This window comes from Barbus barbus (assembly GCF_936440315.1).
Source record: "Barbus barbus genome assembly, chromosome: 50".
Taxonomy (NCBI): Eukaryota; Metazoa; Chordata; class Actinopteri; order Cypriniformes; family Cyprinidae; genus Barbus; species Barbus barbus.
In genome coordinates this window covers 11,221,545-11,242,511 of record NC_136728.1, presented here as the reverse complement: position 1 = coordinate 11,242,511, position 20,967 = coordinate 11,221,545, and the positions used below count along the sequence as shown (strand labels likewise).

Here is a 20,967-nt window from a genome sequence, read left to right as displayed (position 1 = left end):
GTTGCAACTATTTCTACAGGAAAAACAGCTATTGCTTGCTCTTTAAAAATGATTTGTGTTATATGCATGTTTCTTTTTGTGTTTTGTCGGTTGCAGCTTTTGGTAAGCGATGGAGAACTTTACTCCCCCCTTCTCTCTCTCTCTCTCTCTCTTTCTGCCTCCCCCTCTACTGTGGTGCTGACTCACTGTCACTGGCCCAGAATATGCTGTCGGCCTGCATTATACCCAGCTCACCTTCCCACCAATTAATGCCGCCTCAGCATCCGAATAAAAGCTAAGAGCAAATCATATGCTAAAATCAGATTATATCAAAATATTGAGCTTAATATTCAGACTTCACCACTCTAATGCATGTGTTTGTAATGACAGTGATACATTATACTGTGAAAAGCTGTGAATGTGTATTAATAGAGCAAATAATTATTATTTACAGCTATTGTGCAAAAATATCAGCAGTGGTGGTCTAGTTGGTCGGACATCTCACTTTCACTCAAGTACAGGAGAGGATATTATTCTGAAAACAGTAATGATACCTCACACGAAGGATAGCTGGACGACAATATGTAGCTACTGCCATCTAGTGGAAACAAGAAACTCTCCTGCCACAGGAGGATTAAAGGAATCGTTCGCTCAAATTGAAAAATTACTGTTGGTGTTTCAATCCTGTCAGGTTAGACGGCATATTGAATTTAACTGGGCTGAAAACGGGGCTGCGAGGCACAGGCTTTACACTGTGGTACATTTTCATAGCTCACAACTCAAAACTATTTTATGGAGTTTTATGGAGTTGTCTAAAAGTATGGCATTACCTTGACTGGTCTTTAACAGACCTAATTGTGTAGGCCAAAACCCAAAAACGAGTTAGCATTTTAGCTGGTTCTATCTATCTGGTTTTTGGTTAAATGTCTGAAATAAGGCTTGTAAGATAAATATATTTTTTATGTTTTATTCTGTCATAAAATACATAAAACCTCTTTATTATTTTTTTAAGCTATTGCTTATCTAGAAAAAAAATGGTTGTAGTTTGTTTATAGAATATGTCTAGCTTTTTACTTTTGACAATTATATTTAGGCTTCAAAAGTTTTGTGTGCATTTGTGAATACTAGGTTGATGAACAAAATATGCAAGAATCGTAGCCTTATGCTGGTCAGAATTTTTACTGCAAAAATGAAAAAAAAAAAAAAAAGGCATAACCTTATTAGTCTTATTAGTCTTTTGTCATGGGAATCAGGCCTACAAAATATGTCGTCACAGCATCACTCTATATAAAAATGTATAAAAATTTGACATTTTTCAGCATTTAGCTGTAAATGGATTACTATTTTATGTTGTAGACAAATGTCAACATATCTTCAAGTAATGTTAACCACAATATTGTTTTACTAAATCAAATACCTCCATTCTAAAAAAAACATTACAAATTCAAGAGAGAACCCATGATGTAATAACTAAAAACTGAACTTAACTAAAAAAACTTTTTTTCGATCTGATAATTAAGTAATCTGAGCATAATATTAGTAATTCCTTCAATAATTCATCTATATTATGAATGGGTCGGACATCCTACTTTCTCCAACTTCCAGGTTCATCTTTCAGAATGTGGATATTTTGGGGTTTCCACGACAATATCCGAAATCCCAGTATGTTTTTTAAGTCTAATTTGATTTGATTAATGCAATTAGTGCCTATCAAATGTGATTGAGTTGAATCAGCAGGTTGGCGGGTGAACCAGCCAATCAGAGGCCAGCGGGAGGGTCCCTCGTCGTGACATCATCAACACTATATAAAGCCTTGCCGCGTGAGGCAGTGTACAGAGTACTTCTTCTAACCCTAACGCTCTCTGGCTTCTTGTACGGTGTGTATACTGTTTCGTCTTAAGCTTTCAGTATATTACAGGAAGTTTTCCGCGGTTCCGATGCGTCTAAAAAAGCTATAGAGTACTCTGAAGCTCGGTCTCACAGGTTTGAGTGTTTGTGCCGCGGACAGTGCGGCTGCCGCGAAGAGTTCACCTCTGCTGCGCACGCGTCGGGTCTGTGGGCGTCCAAGCACGCTGAGCAGAGCAAAGTGAGCATGGCCAACTTTTGCGGACCTCTCCACTGATCCTGCAAATAAGCCTGAGCTCAGACACTCTCTGCAGGGTTGGGTTCCTCCGAGAATGGCGTTTGATTGTGCTTTTGGTTTGTGCACAGCAAGCATGTGTAAGTGCTCCGGTTGAATCATGCTCAGCGCCGGGGTTTTTTTGTGTGTCTCGTCTGACCGTAGTGTTTTTTTTAAGCCTTTGTTTTTTGACTAGTATGTACAAAAGTTAATTTAATTTGTTATTCGTTTTTCCATTGGTAACCCGCCAGTTCATCCGATGGCGCCCCCGTTTGGCCGAAGGGTTTTTTTTTTTTTTAAAGCTGGAGAACTCTTAATAAAACCCATTTTAAGAACTGCTGGACGTGCTTCTGTTGTACTTTGTTGAATGTAGACGTGTGTAGTTTGAATTTTGTATAAAGTGGCTATTAAATCCGTTTCCAGTGCACTATAGACATTGAAGTTGTGGCGTTAATTAAATATTAGCTCAAGTAATTTTCGAAGGTTTTTTTTTTTTTTTCTTCAAACTGCTGTGTAAATGCAAACAAATCTAGTCAACCTCCAAGCACACAACTGAAATTGTGCACCCACACAAACAGTCTTCTGTGCGGCATCTCCGGAGAACGACTGAAGCATCAGATGTTTCTGGAGCATCAAATTTAGTTTTCGGGTACGGTTTACGCATTTATACACAAATTAAACCTTTATTATGGATGCAACACTTCTTGCAGGGTTTCTGTGGGTCTTGCTATGCCCTGTAATCCAAGGGCAAACATTTCTACAATTGGAGCAGAAAGTCTTGCGTCATGACATTTAAATGGTACATCCCCCTGAAAGTAATTTTGCTTTTCAATACAAGTATGTAAGTGTCTTTACATCAAGCTTCCTTCAGTTGAAATTCTAATTTAAGCTATGAATGAGTTTGTCTTGACATTAGCAAATGGGGTAGGAACACTTATCCCTTTGAATAAGTTGATTTTTCTGAGTCAGCTGGCAGTTTGTTTTTGGTTTATCAAATTCCATTTTGATGTTCCCATAAACTGTTTTTAGTGTCAATTACGTCAAGTATCCTAAATGCATTATATATAGAGAGAGAGAATAGCACAGCTACCAAACACTAAAATATGGAAGTAACTTTTACTGTGCTGAAAATGTTTAAGATCTTTAAATCAAGATCTCACAAGACCGCAAAGACAAAATTGCTGTTTGCTGTAGAGTCAAGAAATCTGCAAATGATTAAAAGATGGATATGAAACAAAGCTACAAAATGCCACATTTTATTGTTGGATGTTTCAACACTGTAAAAAAAAAAGTTAAGCCAACTTAAAATTAAGGCAACCAGCTTCGGCAGATTTTTGAGTTCTCAACTTATTTTTGTAGGAGATTCTCATCTTTTTGTTGTATAAACTTAAAACAAGTTGAGAAAACTGAAAAATCTGCTGAAGCTGGTTGCCTTAATTTTAAATTGGCTCAACTTTTTATTTTTTACAGTGAACGCACGTTTTACCAACTAAGAAGATCAGCACTTTTAGAGTTTCATCCCCCTATCTGATATTTGTTACACTTAAAAGATTCAGATTTAACAAAAAAACATCCACATTTGACAATAAAATATCTTGATTATCCCAAGACTTTTGGGCAAATATCCTGTGGAGCGATGAGACAAAAGTTGAACTTTTTGGAAGGTGTGTATCCCGTTACATCTGGTGTAAAACCAACACAGCATTTCAGAAAAACAACATCATACCAACAGTCAAACATGGTGGCGGTAGTGTGATGGTCTGGGGCTGCTTTGCAGCTTCAGGATGACTTGCCATAATTGATGGAACCATGAATTCTGCACTCTATCAGAAAATCCTGAAGGAGAATATCCATATTCCGTTTGTGACCTCAAGCGCACTTGGGTTATGCAGCAGGACAATGATCCCAAACACACCAGCAAGTCCACCTTTGAATGGCTCAAGAAAAACAAAAAAAAAAGGTTTTGGAGTGGCCAAGCCAAATCCGATTGAGATGCTGTGGCATGGCCTTAAACGGTCCTTTCATGCTTAAACCCTCCAATGTGGCTGAATTAAAACAATTCTGCAAAGAAGAGTGGAGGAGCCAAAATTCCTCCACAGTGATGTGAGAGACTCATTGCCAGTTATCGCAAACACTTGATTACAGTTGTTGCTGCAAAGGGTGGCACAACCAGTTATTAGATTTAGGGGGCAATTACTTTTTCACATAGGGCCAGGCAGGTTTGGACAGCTTTTTTCCCTTAATAAATTAAATCATTATTTAAAAACTGCATTTTGTATTTACTAAGGTTATCTTTGTGTAATATTAAAATTTGTTTGATCTGAATCATTCAACTGTGAAAAATATGCAAAATAACAAAAAAAAAAAAAACAGGAAGGGGGCAAAAACTTTCACACCACTGTATATTAGCAATACTTCCAAATTTGAAAATACAACTTCCAACAGATTTCATATTAAATTTGGAAGTGTTGCTAATACAAGACATTTACATGTTGACACCATATTGCCATTGTGTTCCTGTAGCTCAAATAGTAGAGCATGGTGCTAGCAACGCCAAGGTCATGGGTTCGATTCCCAGGGAAAGCAAGGGCTGATAAAATTTAAAAACTGTAACTTGAATGCAATGTAAGTCGCTTTAGATAAAAGCGTCTGCTAAATGCATAAATGTAAATGTAATGTAAATGTGTTCCGTTCAATGTATTGCTCTTACCTTTATACACCTGCAGAAACTATGACTTGTCATTAACCTTGTACAAGACTTTCAGACTGTCTTGGGGCTTGTTTTGGTTAGAATGTTTAACAATTGTACAAACAATAGCCACAGCCATATCACCCTGCAGCCCAAGACTGGTTGCCCACTGAAGCTAAGCAGGGCTTAACTAGGTTGCTGTTTGTAGAGGTGTTAGTGAGGCCAACAGGGGGTGCACACCCTGTGGTCTGTGTGGGTCCTAATACCCCAGTATAGTGACGGGGACACTATACTGTCAAAAGAGCACCGTCGTTTGGATGAGACATTAAACCGAGGCCCTGATTCTCTGTGGTCATTAAAAATCCCATGACACTCCTCGTAAAGAGTAGGGGTGTAACCCCGGTGTCCTGGCCAAATTCCCTCCACTGGCCCTTGTCAGTCATGGCCTCCTAGTAATCCCCATACACTTGATTGGCTCTATAACTCTCTCCTCTCCACCTGTAGCTGGTGTTGGTGAGCGCACTGGCGCCGTTGTCCTGTGGCTGCCGTCGCATCATCCAAGTGGATGCTGCACACTGGTGGTGGTTGAGGAGAGACCCCCACATGATTGTAAATCGCTTTGGGTGTACGGCAATATGCATTAAAGCGCTATATAAATGCATCATTCATTCATTCATTCAATAGTTTCACCATGTACTGATAACTTTATGCATAACAGAAGTGTTTAACAAGCACAACAAATATGGTAATAAGTTGTTAAGGTGTTACATGTTTTTTTTTATTTTTTTTTATTAGGGATAATCAGAGTTGTAAACCGTATTTAGATCAACTGCCTATAGAAAACATTTGACCATCATCACTGTCTGAAGGTTAAAAAAAAAAAATCTCCGGCCCTACAAAATAATATAAAACATAACAGTAACAACATAAAAGTGTTACATTACATTTAGCTGACGCTTTTATCCAAAGCGACTTACAATTGCTATATATGTCAGAGGTCGCACGCCTCTGGAGCAACAAGGGGTTAAGTGTCTTGCTCAGGGACACATTGGTGTCTCACAGTGGATTCGAACCCAGGTCTCTCACACCAAAGGCATGTGTCTTATCCACTGCGCCATCACCACCCCCAAAAGTGTCTTTAGAGTCTGAAGCAGAATATGAAGTGTGGTTCAACCAACCGCTTAATATGCTTAAAATGGCTTAAAAAAATAATCGAAATCATTATTTACAGTTATTTATTCGAACGAGTTTGATTTTTTTAACTAATCATTTCCCCCTCCATTTTTTTTTTAATGGTTTTCAGTTCCTGTGTGTGTGATTGTCATGTGTCTCTGCCTGCAGCAGCTCAGAGAGGAAGAGCGGAACCCGCTCCCCAATACAGCCTACGTGTAATAATCGACGTATCTCGTTCATATAAAAGGGCAACCTCAACATTTCGCCTTTTTAACACGAAAAAAGATGCTCAAGCTGGACTGATCCGCTGCCTCGGTCGAAGGAGCTGTCCACCATGAGGTGCTGATCGGCGGCCTGGCAGAACGATGGCGACGGGGAAGTGGCTTCTGTACACGGGTCTCTGTCTGTCTCTCGTCGCCTTGTGTTTCCTGACAGTCGCGATCTCATCGGATCACTGGTACGAAACGGACGCGAGGAGATACAAGGAGCGTTGCCGAACTTTCTCGAACCGCAGGAGCGATCCGGGTTTCATTTACATCCCCAACCACAGCCTTCCACTGCGAGCCAGCCGAGCGAGCCTCCACCGATGGGAAGACCGACTGCTGCTGAATAGAAACCGGCGTCAGCTGTTCGCGATGAGCGCGGCGGATGAGTGCAGCAGACGCTACAATTCAAGCAACATGGGGCTGTGGAGCAAATGCTACAGGGTGGGATTTGACCCAGACATCGAAGAGCTCATACAAAAAGGTAAAAGCATCCACCTGAGCCTTATAGGAATATGTGCTGGCTGTATTGATGCAATGTTTTGTTGATGCTGCCATAATGAGAGCCTGGAAACTGCCATTTAAAGCTAGAAGCTTGACATCTCTACTAAATGTATATAAGAAGGCCCATCGATGCATCAGAGTAAAGTGCCAATTCATCTTAATCAAAAAACCTATTGGATGCTTTCTCAATATTGGACATCATGAGCATCTTGGTGGTTTCAATTCAGTTTTCTATGAATTGTAGTGGTTTGGATTAGTGGTCCTCAAGCTTGGTCCTGGAGTACCTGAGCAATGCACATTCTGGATGTCTACCTTAACACGCTTGATATATTTCATCAGCACGTTAGTAGAGGTTTCAAGATCTAAACATGGTGGTACTCCAGGACTTGGATTGAGAACCACTCATTTTGACCGTATGAGCAATACTCACTCTACCATCTGGGTAATTTACTCATTTTAGAAACGTGACACTTGTCCATATGCACAAGAAGGCTCAGCTCCACAGGGGACTTGGTCCACCTAATTATGAACTTGACAACTACCACCCCAACTGTCCAAGCCCACCTTACTTAAGATGGGCATGTGCACAAGTCTAAATTATCATACTGGGTCTGGATCTAATGATTTTCTTGTTTTTCCAGGAACTATCGAGCGTTGCTCCTTTATAAAGTACTATTACTCCTCCTCTGCAGTGACACGAAAGGATCTTTCCTACAATATCACCAAGACTATCCAGCAAGATGATTGGCATGCCCTGCGTAAGTGGGACAATTTTCGGTTTGCATCAGTGATGTCCTGGGCTTTCTTACAAAGGGGTCCTCCCACTATGGTGTAGTGTACTTAATAGGACCTCAGTAAGGGTTGCCTACCCTTAACAAATTATGTCTTGGGCACATGAAGGCACTGCATATGAATGTATTTGATATAGCAGTAGAGTTTTAATCAAGGGTATCACATCCTTCTCCTAGAATTCCCACCTTTCTGCATAGTTTAGTCAGAATGCAAGCAGGGTTCTAGAACAGGTTTGGAGCTTTATTCTGAAAGAAGGTGGCCCTCCAGGAGGAAGATTGGACACCCCCAGTAGTTTGTTTGTGTCTTTGTTTCTTCAGATTTGCGTCGGATGACAGCTGGCTTTATGGGCATGGCTCTATCCATCATTCTGTTTGGCTGGACCATTGGCGTTTTGGGCTGTTGCTGGGAGCAAGGCCTAATGCATTACGTCGCAGGTCTACTCTTCCTTATGGGAGGTACGCTTGTTTTCTTAAATAAAATGATTGGCCAATACTTGGTGCCTGATCTCTAAACATCTAGTATCATGTCCCACCTCAGGTACCTTCTGCATCATCTCTCTTTGCACCTGTGTGGCCGGCATCAACTTCGAACTGTCCCGCTACCCACGTTATCTCTTCAGCCTTCCAGATGATATAAGCCATGGTTACGGCTGGTCCATGTTCAGTGCCTGGGGAGGACTAGGACTGACCCTTATAGCTGGGTTCTTCTGCACCCTGGCACCATCGATTCAGCTACCCCCACCATCCCGTACCTCCTGTCCTAAGTCTCGCATGGAGAACGGAACGGTGTGTTAAAGCTTCACATGACACTTTGTACATTGACATCAACAAACCTGTTCATAGACTTCGTCATGGGTATTAAAAACACAGAGGCCGTTGAAAGACATTTTGTGCTGGAAGGTGGCAAGCCATGGCTCTCAATTGATGTGCAAAAAGAAGAATCTGTTATAAAAGCACATTTGTACAGTTGTATAAAAGCTTTCATCCCGACATGAGTTCAGCATGTCCTTGGTGAAGCGGTTCTTGGTGTTTGTCTTTGTGTTCAGTAGACCGTGTTTGAATTACAAGAAGAATTTACCGTTTCTAAGACCTTTCCAATGTATAAATACCATATATTTCATTATGTGCTGTAGTTGTTTTCAATGTCAATAATTTCTTCACTGGACAATAAAATGCCTCATGTAAAAAAACCTACTGCTTCTACTCAAACTACACATCGTCAGAAAAAAAGAGAGTCAAACAGAGGCAATGAATACTCAATTTTATTTAAGATTTCACTGTTCCAGACCAGCAGAAAAGGGGTCAGTTCTTTTCTTTTAGCGCTTTTTGTATTAAATGATCTCAGCAGCATGTTAAACCCAACTGTTGGACTACAATGATTTTTTTCCTGAAAGAATGAGTGATTGCGTTTGATAAATACTGTTTAGTATGGCCACAGATGAGAAAGAAAGAGAGTAGAAATAATTTGAAGGCCTTGGAATGGAGGCATGTTAGTGTGTGCCCATCTTCAAGCTTTCAACACTCATATTATCTGCAATTATGCCTTGACACGTCTCCTTTGTTACCATCCTTCCCAAGGTTCCAGACTCGATTCCAGATTCATACCTTGTATGAATGGCTTATTCTATAGGCAAGCCAATAAACACTTCCACAGTGGTCTTTCTCGCTTCTCTTCATGGGAATGAAGTTACTGTAGACTTTGTGTAGCGGCATGTCAGGTCTCACACCACCATTGAATCCAAAATGGATCCCAGCCTAAGATTAGAGAAGGTACTACTCTGTGATTAATGGAGTCCCTTCCAATGAGGACCAGGGTTTGGATTCTACTAATGCACTCAAACATCTCACCTGTGGCTTCGTAAACATTAAAACGTGTAAGAAGCTGAGAACATATTATAACCCATTTCCTTCAAGTGGTGGTGAGATCTAACGTACGGGAAGTGTAAAGATTCACAGTATTAAATTACAGTCTGTACCTTGGACGAAGGAGTGACGCCAATCAGACACGTTATTCGTTTAAGCACATTCCGTTTAGCCATTGTTAGTCACATGTACACATCAGTGCTCACGGTTTCCTCTGCACATTTCAGTGTCATACACTTATTTTCCCCCAGAATCATACATGAAGGTGTGTGTGAATATGCGTTAGGACCCTCAGTGTCTGTCTCAATAATTACCCTGCACTGACGGTGCTCATCATATGTGTGCCTTCAAAAAAAACTGACAACAGACAAACAAATCCTGATGGGGAAGGGATGGAGAGGGAAAGGGTAGAAAGACAAGAGCTTATGTTATGTTATTAATGGAAGGGGTATATTTGCAGTTTCATATTTGTGATGCAGTTAAATTGAGAGACGGTTGTCTTTAGTGACGGTCAATACCGGCACTCTGTAGGATGTCTGTGGCCGTCTGCGCTGGGGGTCTGAAGGCTGTTTGAAAACCTGGAGGTGGGGAGTGGAACTGATTTGGGGTGAGTGTGGGAGGAGGGAGGTAAGGGGCCCAGGCGGCTCTGTGTAAGGACAGTTGTGCGGCCGCGTCCAGGAGGCCGGTGTGCGGGGGCTGTGGGAGTGCGCTGGAGCTGGGCGGTCCGTCCATCTCTGTGAGCGCCTGCAGCGACTTGAGCCAGTGTGGCGGATTGTCATCCGGGAGACAGTCCAAACTGTTGCCTGTGGATGCTGGGATACCTGGAGTTTGAAATGGGACATGAATGAGTACTAATTAGCGATGAAGGTTTTATCCGTAACCAGGGAGTTTACGGAACACAAATCGCACCTGTGATGATGGCGGGGTCCATCCAACTGGCCGTACTGTCCCAGCTGAGGCTGTGCGAGACTCCAGTCGAGCCTACCGGCACCCCAATGTGGTTCACACTGGAAGTGGAGGAAGAGGAGGAGGAAGAGGTAGAGTTCGGGAGGCCTCCGAAGTTGATGTTGATATTTGGTAGGAGCGCTCGCAGTCCGTCCTGCCACTCTTTCATATTTAAGCTTTCCACAGAACCATTGTTTTCTGAAAGAGCAATAATTTAATGAAAAACATGAGAATTGAAACTTTGCAGCATCCTTAAAGGGATAGTTCACACAAAAATGAAAATTTGCTAGGTTTACAAACAGAAGAACGCCAGCTCCTGCGTCAGCATCACCACACGCATGTGTTGTGGTACTCTCCTGAACGCACGTTGAAGACCGACACGGAAGAGAAGAAATTGTTGAATTAAGTTGTTATTTTTGTTTTCTTTGCACACAGAAAGTATTCTCGTAGCTTCATAACACGGTTAAACCACTGATGTCACATGGACCATTTTTACGATGTCCTTACTACCTTTCTGGGCCTTTAACTTGTCAGTTGTGTTGCTGTCTATGCAGGGTCAGAAAGCTCTCAGATTTAATAAAAAATATCTTAATTTGTGTTACGAAGATGAATAAAGGTCTTATGGGTTTGGAACGACATGGGGGTAATTAATGACAGAATTTTCATTTTCGGGTGAACTATCCCTTTAAGACTATGTGAAACTGATTTGCAAACAATTTTACGTGAAATGGAATAGGGCTGCATGATTAATCGCATGCTATTGTCATGCGCATCTCGTCAGTAAAGCCGGTTCTTTGATTAGCGGTAAATCTCCATCACCTGCTTTCAGATGGAGCGGCATTTAATACACGGAGCCGTAGTTCGCTGACAAGCCACACAAAATAGCGTTCATAATCGCTGATAAATCGCATTCAATTATGAACTGGTTTTATTTCATTTTACTCAAGCTTGATTTCAATTACCGAAAATAGTTGTTAATAGTTTTAGTTAATAACAACACTGAAGATAACCACAGTTCTCTCTCATAAAGGGCTCAGGGGCACAAACAAGCTAAATTAGCAATCAAGGGAAAATAAAATTACAATTAAAATGCAACTCACTGCAAAAAACAACAATAAACATACTGGGAATGAGTTCAACAACTGGAATCAGTGGGCTACAACTGTAGCCCTGCTTAGACAAGGTGTTTTAACACGCACACACACACACACGTTGGTTTTTGTGGTTTATAAGGACTCTCCATAGGCGTAATGGTTTTTATACTGAACAAACTGTGTGTGCTATTGCCCTACACCTAAACTTAGCCCTCACAGGAGACTTTGTGCATTTTTAGATTTTCAAAAAAAACACCATTTAGAACGTTTTTTAAGCCTTTTGAATTACGGGGACATAGGCAGTGTCCTCATAAACCACCTTCATATTGTAATACCTCTGTCATACCCATGTCATTATACAAATTTGTGTCCTCATAAACACATAAACATGCACACACACACACACTCACAGGTGTTTCACAAAAAAACTGGAGTGCACAAGACAGATGCATCACCTAACCTGATATAGGAATCCCCCCAAGGCCGGTGCTGTGGTGCTGGGCCGGCATGCTCAGGTCTAAGAAATGGCTGTGCGCAGCTGAGGCCGTGTGGTTCAAGTGTGTGAGGTTATTGCGGGTGGGAAGACCCATCCAGGGGTGGCGTGCGGCCATGTGTTGGGGCAGGCTGAAGGAGTTATAGAGGCCTCTGTGCTGGAGGTGAGGAAGGCGCTGTTGGCCGTTGGGGAGGCTGGTCTGGTGGGAAGAGGGGTTGGGAGAGAGGGAGGAATGCTCCTGGACTGACAACTCTTTCTCTATGAGGTCGGCCAGGGCCTTCCGTGTGACGTCAAATGGGTCAAAGCCGAGGTCATCGTCCTGCTGCTGCTGCTTGGCCGAAGAGCCAAAACCGAAGGCCGCCTGCCAATCAGTGGATGACGACACTGGGATAGTGTCTGCAAAAGGAAGAGAGTTTGGTGGGTTTAGCTCTGCCCATACTGCAATCTTATTGGTCCACTACACTGCTTTCACTGTACGGGCCTACCTGAGGTGAAAAGACTCTGTGGTTCTGGAGTCATGGGCCAGTCAGAGGCTCCTTGTGGTGAACTGGAGAAAGGGGGCAGGCCGCTGGGGATGGGGTTGGGATGTCTGAAATTGCTGTTGTCTGAGAAAAGAGACTGAGACTCTGCTGCTGCCCCCTCGAAGGGTGAGCGCGCTGTGAGTTCGGCCACGCTGATGGGCACAACGAGGCTGGGTTTAGTAAGGCCAGGTGGAGGAGATGGGGAATCGCTACTGGATGTCTGCCAAACCAAATACAGACAGATGGATAAAAAAAAAAAACCACAATAACTATTCTTAGAGATTCTTGGAGAGTTTTTAGCACTTACCTGAGATATATTTTCCCCGTTTCCTATACTTATGGGTTCTGATGGTTTGCCAATTGGACTGAAATGGAAGCACAATGTAATAAGCATGCACAAAAACGCACAGGAAGAAAAATCACTTGATATGAAGCAACGTATATTGTTGTATATCAAATGAATAACTGGCCAGGCTTCTGCAGTTCAGTACCTGGTAGGCTCTAAGGCTGATAGGAAGGGTGGAAGGCCTGTGTTCTGTTCTGTTCCTTGTTCAGGGTCTGGTTCGTCTGGAGTCATGTGGTCTGAGTCTGTTAGGCAGTCTAAAAGAGGAGGGGACTTGCGATGCTCTGTGGTTAAACCGTTAACCATTTTCCCATAGTTCTGTAATGAGGGCCACCCTTCTTTATTGGTACTATTGGGTCTGGGGGAAAAATGTTAAAGTTAAAAATGGAAATCACACATCTCATAGAAAAGAAACACTTATATAATAATTAAATATGTACAATATTCAAAAGATTGGAATCAGTAAGTTTTTATTAAATTAATTTTTTATTAATCTTTTATTTAGCAAGGATGCATTGAATTTATCAAAAGTAACAGTAAAGAAATTTCTAATGTTAAAAAACTATTTTAAATAAATGCTGTTCTTTTGAACTTTTTATTCATCAAAGAATCCTGAAAAAGAATTCATCAGGATCATGCGACGTAATGGCTGTTGAATAAATATATTTAAAATACAGAGGAATAAATTATTTTAAAATAGATCAAAATAAATAAATAAATTGTAATTTCACAATATTATTGTTTTTTATTGTATTTTTGATCAAATCAATACTGCCTTGATAAGCATAAGACACGTTTTTCAAAAACATCTGAAAAATCTTACCGACCACAAACCTTTGAATGGCAGTGTGTATAATTTTTTTTTTATTTTAAGAAAATTAATTATTACTTTTCGAATGTATTCAAACCCCTTCATTTTTTTCACATTTTGTTATGTTGCTGCCTTTTGTTAAACTGCTTTAAATTACTTTTTTCCCCCACATCTATCTACACTCCATACACCATATTGACAAAGCAAAAACAGAATAGTCACAACTTCGTAATTTATTAAAAATATAAAACTCAAATGAGTTGAAGTACCTTTACAGCCTCAAGTCTTTTTTGTTTGATGCGATAAGCTTTGCTCATCAGCATTTGGCAATTATCTGCCATTTGTCTCCTCACCTCTTAAGCTCTTTCAGGTTGGATGGGGGCAGACGCACATTTTCAGGTTTCTCCAGAAATATTTGATTGTGTTCAAGTCCAGGCTGTGGCTGGGCCACTCAAAGACATTCACAGCGTTGTGTATAAGCCACTCTTGCTGTGCGCTTAGGGTCACTGTCCTGTTGGAAGGTGAACCTTCTGCCCAGTCTGAGGTTCTGAATGCTCTGGACTGGGTTTTCATTAAGGCTATCTCAATATTTTGGCGCATTGAGCTTTTCTTCTACTCTGATGAGTCCCTCAGACCCTGCCACTGAAAAACAGCCCCACAGCATGAGGCTGCTACCAGCACACTTTACTTTTGGGATGGTACTCTGCAGATGATGAGCAGATCTGGTTCCCTTCAAACATGATGCATAGACTTGAGGTTCATCAGACCAGAGAATCTCGTTTCTCAAAATCTGATGGTCCTTTAGGTGCTTTTTTGTAAATTCAAAGTGTGTTTTCTTTTGTCTTCACTGAGGAGAGGATTGAGTTTGGCCACACCGCCATAAAGCCCAGATCGGTGGAGTGTTGCAGTGATGTTTGTCCTTCTGTAGGTTTCTCCTATCTCCACATATGATCCTGGAGCTCAACTAGAGTGACCATCAGGTTCTTCGTCACCACTCTAAACCAAAGCCCTTCTCCATCAATTGCTCAGTTTGGCCAGGAGGCCAGCTCTAAGAAGAATCCTGGTTGTTTCAAACTTCTTCCATTAAGGGTACCAGAGACTACATGCTTCTGTGACAATTCAATGAAGCAGAATTTTTTCTGAACTCTTCCCCAGATGTGTGGCTTGACGCAAACCTGTTTCTGAGCTCTACAGACTGTTCTTTTGACCCCAGGGCTTGGTTTTTGCTCTGATATGCATTATCAGCTGTTGGACCTTTTATTAAGACATGTATGCCTTTCCAAATCATACCCATTCAATTGAATTTGCCACAGGTTACCTTCACTCAAAGTCTAGTAACACCTACAAGCAATATGAATGCTCCTGAGCTAAATTCCAGCTGTCCTAGATAAGGGTATGAGTACATAGCAGTTGAACATAAGGCAGCAACATAAAACGTGAAAAGAAATTAAGGGTTATGAATACTTTCACAAGGCACTGTATAATGCAACCATAAGCCACATTCAATGTCAATTATAAATATGAATATGTTCATCTGACTGGGCAGGTGCAGCAATGAAATTCAAGATAAAAACAACACCTCTGAGTGGAGTTGGGTTTGCTCTTCGACTTCTCCCCACATGTTGAGGTTTGTAAAAAGTTGGGGTTTGCTTTGTAAAGGTCTTGGAGTAATTTTTGTTCATACTCTTGATGTTTCCCAGCCTAAAAACGATTTACACACAGCAGTCGAACAATATCAATATAAGACAGCACAAATGCCTTTTTTCTAAATGCCTTTTTGTCAACTGATTGATCTGCAGTGTAAACAAATGTGCTCACCTGCATTTCTTCTTTTGTAAAACTAGCCGCTTCATCCCCTAGTTCATGTAAATACATGCAGTCCGGTTTAGGACACTGCATGCTTTTGAGAAAATAACTGCAGTACTTTGTTGTACCTAAAGAAGCCTTGAGACAAAACAGTGACAGACAAGTATTTTATAAACAAACAACTTCAAAGTGACAGAATACACAATAAACATTTAACACAGACATAATATACTTAACGAATGATAATTTTGTAAATGGCTTAAATTGTGATGGTTTAGCACCTACTTTGAGTGTTCTACCATCCACTATGACATTGTTCACACACTGTATTGCTCTAAGGGCGTCCTCTGAACGAATGTAAGTTACATAGGCACTGGCACTTGGACCCTGTGGAGCAAAAGGTCAAAATAAATCTAAAAATAAGTGTGTTTTCTTTATTCTACTGTAGCCTTAAGCCAGAGACATTTTCACAGGTGCTAAATGCACAGGAAGCATGTGAGCATCATGTTACATAACTAAGATCACATGTGCCTTTTCTTACCTGTGAACCTGCATATGATGTGCTGTTATTGATGACCACTTTATGGATTTTGCCGAACTTTCCGAAATATTCCGGGCGCTTTAGAACCTGAGAAGTAATCAAAGTGAGAGTGATTCTTCAAGTGAATTATTGCATGAACCACAAAACAGACACTTCACTGAATTATGCCCACTTTTCATTCAATCAAACGGTGAAATGACTCTGAGGGAGGAAATTTCCTTTTGTTCAGCAAAATGTAAATGACTCGCTGATGACAACACGATTTTTGAGCTATTCTCATTTACCTCTTAGAGGAAGTGACACATTTCTCACTGATATGATATGGCCAAAGGGTAAAGTTTGAACGGTAATGTATTTAATCTCTATGTGTGTATATTTAAATCTCTGTTCATGTAAAATCCGCTGTGGATTTTACATGAACAGAGATTTAAATACACACACATTGAGATGAAATACATTACAGTTCAAACTTTTGTAATCAGTACAAATTTAAAAAATAAATGACTAATTTAATTCATTAATTCACTAATTTAATTCATTAACTAATTGTCTTTTTATTTATTAAATTGTACACTACCAGTTAAAAGGTTGGGGTCAGTATTTTTTTAAAGAAATTAATACATTTATTCAGCAAGAATGCATTAAATGATTTAAAATGGCATTTATATTACAAAATATTTCTATTTCAATAAACGCTGATCTTTTGAGCTTTCCATTTATCAGTGAAAATGTGCATGAAAATATTCAGCACAACTGTTTTCAACAATTAGAAGTGTTTCTTGATCACCAAATCAGCATATTCGAATGATTTCTGAAGGATCATGTGACATTGAAAACTGGAGTAATGGCTGCTGAAAATTCAGCATTGCATTTGCATTGCATTGCATTAAGTTACATTTATATTAACCTAAAACTATTTTAAAAGTTAACAATTCACAATATTACTATTTTTTACAATATTTTGATCAAATAAATGTGGCCTTCTACAAATCTACCAAACGTACTCTGAACTTTTGAATGGTAGTGTATATTTACATTTATTTCAGGCAGCAGCTAGGTATTTATTATCTAGTAATTCGTAAAAATGTAATAAAATAATTTAATACAATAGCTAAATTATAAAGAATTATTAAATTATTACATATAAATAAGGGTTTTAAATAAATATTAAAGTTCATAATTTAGTACATTCAAAGAGTTGTTATATAATAAACAAAAAAAGACAATGGCATTGTTTAACATAAGCATTTACCTCCGCATCTGCGAGTCTTTGAGAAAGTCCCACGACAAACACGAGGTTCCGCTGCACCACACGGACGCTGGCCAGGTGCTTGCGGTTCTCTGTCACCTTCTGCTTCTTTTCGTTCTGCTTCTGCTTCTTCTCGTTCTTTATCCTCTGGATCTCCTCTTGTGACAGTGGTTTGTATACTGCCGGATCCTCTGGATAAGGCTACAGAACACACAGAGCCAGTTACCTCGTTTGAACCTGTATCTGAGGGGTGGCAATTCTCAAAGAACTCTGCAAATAGGTCAAGTTTTCAGGCTGACACCATCACAGTGAGTCAAATGAACCACATTGCGTTTACACTTGGAAAGTGCGGTTTGCCAAGAAAGTGGTGCAATACGCTTTACCCACAATTGCATAATCAGGCTTGAGAACATTAAGGCTGGTTAATCGGATGGTATTTGACAACCGTGCTTGTGCATAACAGTATATGTTTTTATTTTTCACAATACGTTTACACTAACAATACATATTGACCATCCAGCTTGATTTTGATCTTAAACTGATTTAGCCTCAGGAGCCTGACTGTATGTTGGGCATTAAGTTGCGACCCAACACAGCAGCAGAATTGTTTAACAGGACAGTTCACCCAAAAATGAAATTTCTGTTATCAGTTACTCACCGGTTTCAAATTCATGAGACTTTTGTTCATCTTTGAAACACAAATGAAGACATTTTTAATGAAACCTGCAAGATTGCTGTTCCTACACTGATAGTTCATTCCACTAAATCTTTGATGCAATAAAAAGATTATAAAGAGATCTGCATAGATCAAAGATTAAATCTGTTCATCGATTTTATCATGCCTTCAGAAGACTTGGATTAAACCACTTGTTTCATATGGATTAGATTTACAGTGTTTTAAATTAACTTTTTGAACCATATAAATTTTGGTGGAATAGACTGAAAAGAAATCTCCATTTAAAAAAATTAATTTGTATAAAATGAAAAATAAAAGTCTTTTGGGTTTGGAACAACATGAGGGTGAGTAAATGAATTTTCATGTTTGGGTGAAGTAACCTTTCAGATATGATAATTAAATGTTCATACAAAAGTTAAAGAAATGTTCTCTCTAAAATCTAACATTAAATTTATTAATATTGTAATACAATATTATACTTTTTACAATTAATACTCTCATATTTATTTACATAATTATCTAATAGGTAATAAATAATTTCAAATGTATTTAATATTAATGATTAAATTAATATCAAAATTATAAAAAAAAAAAAAATAATAATAAACATGTCTTTATAATTTGAGAATTTGCATTAGTTTTAGCCCGCCAAATATTCACATAAAACACACTGTAGCAAAAACCATGCTGTATTTTCTTTAACCTTGAATACATTTGTGACAGACGATGCACTGAACAAAAAAAAGAAAGAAAAAAAAAGGAATTTCTCATCCATTTTATAATCCTTTTTATCTTGCTATACAAAGTATCCACGATTATAAAGGTTTTTATATTAGATGTTAGCTGGATTTTATTATTTGCATTTAACATGATTTTCTCCTGCTGTTCATGATACAACAGATGAGAACCACTGTTTTAGATATCACTATCAGCCATATATTGGCATCAACTACTACCTGAGTAAGTGAACATGAAGGACAGCTTCTCAGTTTAACGGTGTCACAATAGCAATGCTGACGTTTTGAAAGGAAAGGAAAGGACAGGATGTGCACACACACACGACACGCGCGCACACACACACCGTGAACATACACCCGGAGCAGTGGGCAGCCAATGCAGCGGCGCCCGGGGATCAGTTGTGGTATTGAGGGTGGAGAGAGCCTCACCTCAGTCGTGGTATTGAGGGTGGAGAGAGCGCTGGACATTCACTCCCCCCACCTACAATCCCTGCCCGACCTGAGACTCGAACGCACAACCTTCGGGTTACAAGTCTGACTCTCTATGCATTAGGCCATGACTGCCCGACGTGACAAACAGATATAGAACAAGTAGTCCACCACAATCATCAGAAGTTGTATACAAATTTCAAGCAGAATCGTACCTTTCTGCAAGCAGGGCAGAGGCCGTTCTCGTCTGTGCGGATGCGGTGCCAGCAAAAGCGGCAGATTTGGTAGCCACAGGTGCAGGGGAAGAAGTTGACATCGTCAATCTCCAGCGGTTCCATGCACAGTGGGCACTCCATGGGGTCTTCTTTCAGCTCGGGACTGCGGGACATCCTATCGTTCAGCAAGTTCGGGAGAGTCTCTAGCAGGTCGGCCGAAGGGCTGATGCAAAGTCAAGGCAAGTAGATTTGATTTAAATACAGCATCGTGGATAATGGCACTACTTTATTCTAGTTCATAAATGCTCTTGTTAAATATTCATATTGAAAATTGACATACAGTTAGGTCAAAACAAGGCAAATAGCCATGCCAAATTAATACAGTCAGCTGTCATGGGCTCATAGCAGTCCAAAACATCAAGCTACCACAAAGCACATTAAGCCTTTTCATGTTTCTCTCATTACAATCAGTTGGCCCAGTTGTCTATAAACATGCTGATGTATTGGGATTGCAGAATAGGACCACTGGGTCACATTAGAGATGACTGAAAGTCAGGTATTCACAGTCTACAGACAGACACGAATACCTAATTTACAATATTCCCATTTCAAATAAACGATTTTTACACACAATACAGAGCCAATGTTGTATTTAGCACAAAATACTAAAGCTTTCTATCTAAATGAACTGCGAATGACATGAGACTCATGTCTATCCGTCTATCTTTTGTCCAACCCTGACATTTGCATCACAACAAATGCATGTTTAAAAGATGTAACTAATATTGTCCTCACAAAATATGCATTCTAAAAAGCATATATTAAATTATATCAGCGAAAGCATGTATTAAACATTCACACTTCAATCTCTCGCATCTGATCAAAACAGTTTAGATTCGTAGACCCTGTTTCGGCCTCATATTGACATTAATTAAATAAACAACACATTTAATCTTATTTTAAAGTCTATTAATTATTTCTGAAATCGCAATTATTGACATCTCACATCATATATGTCTAGCAGTGCGTCAGTCGTGCTGAAAGCCGGTCAGGTGTCTCCACAGCTGGGACAGACTTCAACTGATGTGCGGCACAACAACACAACGCCTAAAACATTTAATTTACCCTCCAACAACAAATAACACACAAACTTAAAAGCACGGATATATTGAAACGATTGGAAACTAATAAAACGACTTTCCCTCCATATATATTCTGTCGACAACGAGTGTTTTCTGAACGTTTCTTTTTTGTGGCCTACACACAGCTAAAGCCTGCGACTCTCCTACTAAACGGCCCGGCGACTAGAGGAGGAACCGCCGCCTGTCCACATTTGACCCCATCCTTCACTTAAACTGAAGGTTTTATTCTTTACCCATGGGGTTAGTCTGCTTCAACACACATATACAAAGCTCATACCGATGTAGTAGTTGTAATCGGGTGCACTGATCGCGATGAAAGCAGTTGTTTTGTAGGGTACTCACTTCTACTAGCTGGTCCTGTATTGCAGGGATTCCTCTCCAAGGGATATTCGCTCTAGTTTAGGTGTGCCTATCTGATAGTTTGGAATGAGCACTACTCCACAGCTCAGATGTTCAAAATTGATTAGATGCTTTCCTACTCAGTTTTACTGTTTATTTAGGTAGCAGATTTTTACCACCATCTTACACTGAAATGAGGAGGGAATACAGTAACCAGTCAGCGCTCACCGAGTTTGCGCAAGAAG

At 40.0% G+C, this 20,967-nt stretch overlaps 2 protein-coding genes across 3 annotated transcripts; one reads left to right on the top strand and one right to left on the bottom strand.

Annotated features, from left to right (window-relative positions):
* Positions 1-1,762: 1,762 nt before the first annotated feature.
* On the top strand, positions 1,763-8,878 carry LOC306868398 (transmembrane protein 178B-like). Of its 2 annotated transcripts, XM_079414523.1 has the most exons (5): positions 1,763-1,856; positions 6,129-6,707; positions 7,369-7,485; positions 7,837-7,974; positions 8,057-8,878. In XM_079414523.1, exons 2-5 carry the CDS (start codon positions 6,326-6,328, stop codon positions 8,311-8,313), a joined length of 894 nt encoding a protein of 297 aa, XP_079270649.1. In that variant the 5' UTR covers positions 1,763-1,856; positions 6,129-6,325; the 3' UTR covers positions 8,314-8,878. The 2 variants fall into 2 exon arrangements, with proteins under 2 accessions (XP_079270649.1, XP_079270650.1); XM_079414524.1 differs by lacking the exon at positions 1,763-1,856 and having other exon boundaries at positions 5,907-6,707; positions 8,057-8,701.
* LOC306868397 (CCR4-NOT transcription complex subunit 4-like) lies at positions 8,760-20,961 on the bottom strand. The gene is made up of 13 exons (XM_079414522.1): positions 20,726-20,961; positions 19,242-19,464; positions 17,188-17,385; positions 15,936-16,022; positions 15,680-15,781; positions 15,407-15,532; positions 15,168-15,289; positions 12,926-13,135; positions 12,742-12,799; positions 12,399-12,654; positions 11,881-12,309; positions 10,291-10,524; positions 8,760-10,202 (listed from the first exon to the last, which is right to left on the bottom strand). The coding sequence occupies exons 2-13, from the start codon at positions 19,413-19,415 to the stop codon at positions 9,883-9,885; spliced, it is 2,316 nt and encodes a 771-aa protein (XP_079270648.1). The 5' UTR covers positions 19,416-19,464; positions 20,726-20,961; the 3' UTR covers positions 8,760-9,882.
* Between the last annotated feature and the right edge of the window lie 6 nt (positions 20,962-20,967).

Bases quoted from the DNA above. Each gene is read 5' to 3' on its own strand.
- LOC306868398 (XM_079414523.1), top strand. From the start codon at position 6,326: ATGGCGACGGGGAAGTGGCTTCTGTACACGGGTCTCTGTCTGTCTCTC. The intron at 6,708-7,368 runs GTAAAAGCATCC...TTGTTTTTCCAG, and splicing joins CGAAGAGCTCATACAAAAAG to GAACTATCGAGCGTTGCTCC. The intron at 7,486-7,836 runs GTAAGTGGGACA...TTGTTTCTTCAG, and splicing joins AGATGATTGGCATGCCCTGC to ATTTGCGTCGGATGACAGCT.
- LOC306868397 (XM_079414522.1), bottom strand. From the start codon at position 19,415: ATGTCCCGCAGTCCCGAGCTGAAAGAAGACCCCATGGAGTGCCCACTG. The intron at 16,023-17,187 runs GTAAATGCTTAT...ATTACTTCTCAG, and splicing joins AAAGACTCGCAGATGCGGAG to GTTCTAAAGCGCCCGGAATA. The intron at 12,310-12,398 runs GTAGGCCCGTAC...TTCCTTTTGCAG, and splicing joins ACAGAGTCTTTTCACCTCAG to ACACTATCCCAGTGTCGTCA.